This window comes from Genypterus blacodes, unplaced genomic scaffold (genome assembly GCF_046128005.1).
Source record: "Genypterus blacodes isolate CSIRO-AG114 ecotype Tasmania unplaced genomic scaffold, CSIRO-AGI_Gbla_v1 ptg000021l_1, whole genome shotgun sequence".
Taxonomy (NCBI): Eukaryota; Metazoa; Chordata; class Actinopteri; order Ophidiiformes; family Ophidiidae; genus Genypterus; species Genypterus blacodes.
The window spans coordinates 10,613,803-10,622,098 of record NW_027466834.1 but is presented as its reverse complement, the minus strand read 5'-3'; the positions used below and the strand labels follow the sequence as shown (position 1 = coordinate 10,622,098).

At 41.2% G+C, this 8,296-nt stretch overlaps 1 protein-coding gene across 1 annotated transcript; it reads right to left on the bottom strand.

The window, feature by feature from the left end:
• Positions 1-3,188: 3,188 nt before the first annotated feature.
• Positions 3,189-6,577, bottom strand: LOC142992192 (uncharacterized). The gene is made up of 2 exons (XM_076142531.1): positions 6,520-6,577; positions 3,189-5,649 (listed from the first exon to the last, which is right to left on the bottom strand). Exon 2 carries the CDS (start codon positions 5,644-5,646, stop codon positions 4,363-4,365), a length of 1,284 nt encoding a protein of 427 aa, XP_075998646.1. The 5' UTR covers positions 5,647-5,649; positions 6,520-6,577; the 3' UTR covers positions 3,189-4,362.
• Positions 6,578-8,296: the final 1,719 nt, after the last annotated feature.

Genomic DNA, 8,296 nt, shown 5'->3' with positions numbered 1-8,296 from the left:
CATCAGCTCAGAGAGAATTCCATGTATACAGTTTGACCCAGCCATCACCCCGCTGATGTTCAGGATGGTTCTCCTCGATTCGTGTCTTGTGACTGTTTGTTCAGCAGCGTTGTTACACACCCTGAAGGCAACAGTGTCATGTCTCTGCTTCATATCCTGAATCCTGTCACTGAATGTTGTAAAGGACAGCAAATATTGATCCTTCTGGTATGGTACATGCAGGCGCACACGTCTCAAACAGGTCTTTGTTTCTGATAAAGCAGCATTAGTGGGAAAGGTCAACAAAATTTTGTCAAAAGAGCAGCAGATAAGAGAATCTTATAGTCCAGGGGACCTTGAGCCACATAGAGCTGCCTTATATTGAAGAATTATGTAACTAATGAGATTTATGATTTATGTGCTACTGCTTGACAAAAGAGATGTAATGAGCCCAGTTTAGTGAAAGAGAGGATTGAATGGATTTCCGTCTTACATCTTCACTTTACTTTTTTTTACAGACAATTCTTTTGTGTGTGTTTCATTCTGATTATACTAATGCAGACCAGGAAACGTGCCTTTATTTTTTAGGAGTTTGCTCTCATGCTCTCCTACCCACTGCTTACGTCCCCCACAGTTATTTTTAAGATTGCACAGATTGTCCTCTCTTTGTGGCAATCAAGTGGCGGAAAACAAATATAATGGTGCTAATGTACAGATAGATGGCAAATTAAAGGAGAGGAAAGTGTGGCATAGTGTGGTGACAAACAGGAACCCCCAGAACAGCTTCAGTATGCTTTGGCATTGAGTCTAAAATTCTTTTCAACCCCAGTGGAGAGTTGAAACACTGTTCTTCTTTTATTTCTTCTTCTTCTTTCTGAAACATCCAATTTTGCTGGTTCACAAGTCATCATAAATCTGACTGTCCAATTTTGTAAAGCACCATCTGTCACTGTAGACATGGTGGGCTGTCTATGTCAGTCTGGATCCACTCCAGCCACAGAAGCCTCTGACACAGGCAGCTTGAACTTTTACATTAAGCCAACAATGATTGACTGAGCTATCTGAAAAAGCTAAATGCTAAATATATCTGCCTTTACCACAACACAAGGGACAATTCACAAAAAGATCTGTGTAATTACACTGTCACACTACAAAGGCTGATTCATTTCATTCATTCATGAAGATTCGCTTATTTTAATTGGAACACAAATGACCCAGTGCAAACACTAAAAGAGGCACATAACTGATTAAGGAATGAGGTGTTGCAAATAAGGGAACATGGTGGATGTTTCTGCTACACTTTAACGACTAAATCCATTTCCCAACTCTAAGCTGCTCAGACACATACTGGCAGAAACAGACCCCTCCCTCCAAGTGACAAGACGAGCTGGGGACAGGAAAGGGGAAGTGTTTTTTAGCCAGGCAGCAGGCATATCCGGATGAGAAGTAGAGCAGAGCTCTTTGAAACATCTCCTCAGCAAGGTTCCGCCCAGAAAATGTTACTGCAAACTCTTGTCTGCAAGAATCCAGGGAAACATAGACCAGATAGATTTTTGAATTGGACTGACATCCCATCAACACCTTCTCCTCTGATAGTATCATGTTTGCCTGACACATAGCTTTCTGCATCTCCCTCACACTATATGTCTTTTCATCCCAATGCCAGCGACTAAGAAGAACCAGCCAGCCTATTGGACACAGCCAAATGGAAATAGAAAATGGTATAAAATAAGAGATTTGCAGAGGGGCATTTGCAAAAACTGTTAGGGAAACAACTAAGGCTGTTAGAGCTGAGGCAATTATTATACCAATTAAGTATATAACCACCCTAACCCAGATTTGATGTACCCACACCTTCTTTTGGGACACATCATTGATCATCCTCACGGCCATTCTGTACTTTTCTATGTCCTCTATGACCAAACGGAGTTGGTCTGGTATCTCCATGTCAGTGAATGTGCCAGCATCCCATGAATTGAGCCTTTCTTCATTAACAGCAGTCAGAGGTTGCAGTGTCTTCCCGTTGTAGATAGAAGGAGGCTGGAATGGTGCCACAGTGGACCCTTGAAGCTTCTGGTTTGGGGTGCAGAGCACTTTAAGCAGCTTGTCGAGAAAGTCTGGGTCTTTGGCGTCCAGGTAGGTGAGGTGGCAGAGGTGGAGGGGAACAGAGACTCCTGGCTCCAGCAGCACTGGCACTATGGGCTTCCTCTCCAGGCAGTCTCTGAACAGAGACATGTTGGCCTCCAGGAGACACCAGCGGCTCCTCACAAACTCTGGACTGAGAACCAGCAGGACCTTCTGGCTCTGCTGGATGCAGTCAGACATATTCTCCAACACAGTGCGGCCCGGGATGAAGTCACGCTCATGGTAGCAGATCTGCAGGCCGCAGGACTCTAACTGGCTGATGAGGGAGTGGGTCCACTGATAGTCAGTACTGCTGTAGCTAATGAAGACGTGGTAAAGCTCAGCATCTCTCAGTGTGGGAGCGATATAAACAGGTGGAGAGTTATCCGCAGTCAGAAATGGATGGACTGGTTCCATTTTCTAAGGAAAAAAACTGGAAAATAAACCTTTGTCATACATTATGAAATCCAAACTGGTTAATTAACAAAACTGTTTAGGTCATGTATGATGTATGGTGGAAAGTATTTAAGTTATGCAACTTTTAAATAGCTAAACCTGTGCTGATGTGTTTATATTATTTAAATGACCCAAATGAATCACTTGCATCCTGCACAGGAAAGCATGCCGTTGCTGAGAAATAAGTGAAAGGTACCAAGTAGTGGTTTCAAGGAATAACATAAATATTTGAAGTCCATGATGGTGGCATGGAATGAATCTGGGTATCAAGAGTCACATACACTACCAGTCAAAAGTTTGGACACACCTTCTCATTCTCTTCTCATTCTCTTCTCTTCTCTTCTCAATCCAAACTTTTGACTGGTAGTGTATTTCAATCTACTGTGAAAAGATCAATAACCATCTTAAAGCTTGTTTTGACTTTCAGAGATGAATTTGATCCTAGATTCATAACTGTGCTTTCTCCAGAACAGTTAACCCCAAAGTATGGCAGCTCCTCAAACTCATCCTGATAATCCCAACAACACAGAAATATGTCAAACAATCAAACAGTTTCAGAGTTGTGGCAAATATGTGAGTGGTAATGGTAAACACATCATTACTGATAACACACAATTTATGCTAAAAAATAAACAGCAAATACTTTACTGTTACATATTACAACAGTAGTGCGGTACAAGTTCACACATTGTTAACTCATTGTGCTCTTATAGATATATAGGGATCAAAGTACAGGTTTTAATGCATATCAATGCTGACACGTGTTCATATTACCTCTCAACTAATAGTAACAGTTATAAAGTCATGATGTAAAAATAAAAATGTTTGAAAACACTTCATAACAAATACTAAAGTTATTCTCCATTGCTGTAACATAAAGTGAAACCAAAAGATACAGTTTAACTGGTGAAAGTGTTCTCCTACACACACTGCATTGTAAAAAAGTTCAACGGAGTCCTGCTCCAGCCACACTGAAGGGACAATATATCCAAGAATATATACACAAGAATATACGTTCATACCTGTTATAACAACTTTAACACCAAAGAATGCGGAGTGATGTTACTGTGTCGATCAGTGGCGAACAAAAATAAAACGGGGAAGTGGAAACGACAAAGCATTGTGTTTGTGCTGCGTTTAGGGGACACTGCACAAACTGCTCTCTGAACATCGTCTCATAGAAATGAAGGGAAAGGAGTAACTGTACCTTTAATAGCAGCATTAGGTTGTTGTTTTTAATCTGAATGCTGCCGTTTCAGTCATGTTGACATGAAGCACTGTGTTTCTGGTTTCAGGTGATCTTTGTGTGGTCACTGGCTAAACCTTCTTTCTTTTTTTTTTTTTACATGTGAGTTTTTCAGGTCTAAACCCATGGTACACAGGTTTTAAATATGTGCCCCTTGAAAATGATCTAAATAGGGTATTAGAAAAATGGATATAGGCACACAACAAAAGGAAGTGGACACTCAGAGCTATAATGTGCACATATGTGGATTTAGTCCAGTACAGTATGTGTTGGTTGTAAATGGAAATTTGTCTGATAGGAAGTCGAGAGTCAGATTAAATGTAATGGTCTCCCCATATCTGAGTGCACGGGTTGATGGAGATTAGACTCCTGCAGGTAGAAGGAGGCGGGTGGTGACATTATGCCTCATGATGACGGTAACAGGTAGGGCTGTCTGCACCTCCTTTCTGTGGACAGTAAGAGGCCAAGGACTGTTTGAGCAAGGAGACTCTTTGGCCTCTACTAATTGTTAGATAAAGGCAAAAAATCCAGAGAAGAAACGTATACATAGTTTACATTTATATCCACTTCTCCCGTTTCAGCTGCTCAGACACATACTGGCAGAAACAGACCCCTCCCTCCAGGTGTCTAGACGAGCTGGGGACTGGAAAGGGGAAGTGTTTTTTAGCCAGGCAGCAGGCATAACCTGAAGAGAAGTAGAGCAGAGCTCTTTGAAACATCTCCTCAGCAAGGTTCTGCTCAGAAAATGTTACTGCAAACTCGTGTCTGCAAGAATCCAGGGAAACATAGACCAGATAGATTTTTGAATTGGACTGACATCCCATCAACACCTTTTCCTCTGATAGTATCATGTTTGCCTGACACATAGCTTTCTGCATCTCCCTCACAATGTACTTTTTGAGATCAAATACCAACTGACAACAATGAATAAATGCTACGATTGGAATACAGGCGAAAATTGACGTGCTAAATGCTAACAAATCAGGAGGGATTACTTTGTTGTTTTGAGTGAACAGTGGAATTGTATAAGACACAGGTATCATTGAAATTAGTAAAAATAATACTACAACAATGATGAGTAACAGTAATCTCAGCCAGGGTGGATGTGGCCACAACTTATTTTGGGAGACATCATTGATCATCCTCACAGCCCTTCTGTACTTTTCTTTGTCCTCAATGACCAAACGGAGTTGGTCTGGTATCTCCATGTCAGTGAATGTGCCAGCGTCACATGAATTAATCCCGTCTGCAATGAGATCTTCTTCATTGATAGCAGTCAGCGGTTGCAGAACCTTCCCGTTGTAGATGGAAGGAGGCTGGAATGGTGCCACAGTGGACCCTCGAAGCTTCTGGTTTGGGGTGCAGAGCACTTTAAGCAGCTTGTTGAGAAAGTCTGGGTCTTTGGCGTCCAGGTAGGTGAGGTGGCAGAGGTGGAGGGGAACAGAGACTCCTGGCTCCAGCAGCACTGGCACTATGGGCTTCCTCTCCAGGCAGTCTCTGAACAGAGACATGTTGGCCTCCAGGAGACACCAGCGGCTCCTCACAAACTCTGGACTGAGAACCAGCAGGACCTTCTGGCTCTGCTGGATGCAGTCAGACATATTCTCCAACACAGTGCGGCCCGGGATGAAGTCACGCTCATGGTAGCAGATCTGCAGGCCGCAGGACTCTAACTGGCTGATGAGGGAGTGGGTCCACTGATAGTCAGTACTGCTGTAGCTAATGAAGACGTGGTAAAGCTCAACGTCTCTCAGTGTGGGAATGACATGCACAGATGGAGACAATGGGACAGCTAGCATTGACCCAGTGCCTGCAGTCTCCTGTGAACTGATTGGTTCCATGATCTACAGTATAAATAAAGAGATAAGTTAGAGTGTTTTGCAGTACACCACATTATTCTGATTTAATGTTTTCTAAGAACATTTATTTCGCCAGTGCTGACAGCCTGCTGCCTGCTGTTGTGATTCTAGATGTAAAGAATACAAACTATGAGAATCAGACGTCATCATCGGATTTATCATCACAGGATTTAAATCATATTAAATGGATGTGATGACACTGTTGGCTTGAATTCATCACTTAAACTGAGCCTCACTTTAGGACAAGGACTGAGACTTTTCTTAGAATGCGACAGAAGAGAGATGAGATGCCACGTTAATAACAATAAATGCTAATTAATGAATCATCTGCAAGATAAATTATCTTGTAGGTACGGCTTATCTTTATCAATGCATGATGTCACCGCTCCTCTTCTGTAGAAGAATTTAACCTCAGAACTCAATATTTAGTCCAATTTCTGATTATGACCTTTAGGATGGATTACAAATATTTTCTAGTCTGTCTATTAGTTGTGATATCACTAATATGTTGTATGATTATCAATTAAAATGGCAGAAAAAACTGAATGAAACTTTAAAACTGAATTTCCAAAGTATACTATATGCATGATAATACAAACTAATACAATCTCAGTATTTTCCTTTCAGTGAGTGAAGGGGTGACGGTATGACATTGTTATTACATTTAAACAAAGATTATTTAGAATTAAAAGTTTGAATACTAAAGTATGGTGACACAATAAAGACTGGATATGCTCACTCACCATTCAAAGAACCATTGACAATGTAGGGCTCAGCTTATCTCGATTAACTATCTATAAAAAACACTTCTGTAAGCTTGTAGACATCAAAACTATAACAAAAGCATGTTCATACCTGTACTTTATAGAAACATAGAGCGGCACAGCAATGATTCACCAATGTCAGTCTAGTCAGGAAATCACAAGTGAAACTAGTGTGAGTGTGTTAAAGGGGTAGAGCTTCTGTTTCCTGTGTGTAGCTCTCTTACACATCTGATTGCAGTGCCTGCACCTTTAATGGGAAACTTACCACACCTTGCAGGAGAATTTACTTTCAGTTCTCTTGCCAGTTTACACTGACTCACAACAACCGGTCTAATAGCTTGGGGAATATATTTTCAAATTTTAGGATTTGTCATACCACTCAATGAGAGTATAATGTGCTGAATTAAACATTACACATTATCATGCAAATAATGTATGCTTAAGTACTAAGTCAAATCCTGCTGATTCTATTCCAGATTCCAAGCATCAGGCACTGTGAGCTGCTGATCACACTCTTGGTAACAGGCCACAGGAAGGTGCCAGCAGCAATTGTCCTGCTGTAACACTTTGATTACTTTAATTGCTTACTACAGAAGTAAATTTATTCCCAGTGAACCACCAGATAATGTGATGAAAAGTGCTTTTCATAGACAAATAATTGCAAAAATAAACTGACTGAATAATCATACTACTGCATGTAAGAGACATGACTGTGAACTGATTTCACTTCTAATTTCTTTTCCTTCATATCTTTACTTCCTAAGTGAGTCACTGAAGGCAGAAATTCAGATGTTGGCTTCCTACTTCCTACAAATCACAAAACGTCACCATAATGTTGTTGATGTGGTGTACTGGGGTTATAGGAATAGGAGTATACTGACCACAAATACCTGCAATTTAAGTCTCAAGAGGAGTGTTCAAACATATCAATATCATATATAAAACAAGCTTCATGACTCCCCGAGCCCAGCAGATTGCAGTTCCCAGGTCGTCTATCTTCAAGAAAAGTGATCTCATAAAGGAAGTAAGTAACGCCTGTCTGCGTCAATGACCGCAGGCCATTTTAATATCTGTGAGATATTGAAAATCAAAGGGAATTCCATTCATCACAAATGCCTTCCTATTCCAGCTGACAATAAAGAACAATTTAGACGTTGGGAAATCACACTGCCATCTCTCGTCCAGAAATCAGGCTCCCCAAATCAATACCATAACAAAACATTTCAAATTGTTTGACCTGGGGGTGGAACAACTTTTTTTTTTTTCTTCTCCCAGTGTTTCCATATTTTAGTGTTGACCTGCGCGAAATCTCTGTTGGTGACAGGTCTGAACAAGAGCCTGCGGGCAAGGAGGAAAGCAGCCCTAACAAGGTCATCAGTCTGTGAACGCCACCACCAACATCTGCTGCTACTGTGATGAGCTGAGGCTGCAGAGCGCTCAGCAGGCAGGATGGCAAATGTTCAAAAGCACCAAAAATCATCTCTTATAACACAATATAACAGAAATAATATCCTAGTAGCACGGAAATGAAACTAAGGAAAAGTGCAGAGAATCAAACCTATTGTGAAAATGTAAATATTGAAGTAGAAAAAGTAGAGATAGGTGATAAGGGGATGCTAAAGGCAATTGAACATTATTTATTGTGTGTGTTTGTGTGTGTGTCTGTTAGTGAGTGTGTGTAATTGTGTCTCCCTGTTTGTGATTCAATTGCACTGTCAGAGCTGGGAGAGATGGATTGCGACCCCCTTCCTTCCGTTACTGTTATGTGTACAGTGGGCTTTTCCTCTCTCTCTGCTGGTACATCCTGTGCCCGTTGACACTTAAGGAGCAAAGGCTTGGCAGACTTGGTAGACTTTAGCGTCGGTCTG

Coding starts and splice junctions, on each gene's coding strand:
- LOC142992192 (XM_076142531.1), bottom strand. CDS start 5,646: ATGGAACCAATCAGTTCACAGGAGACTGCAGGCACTGGGTCAATGCTA.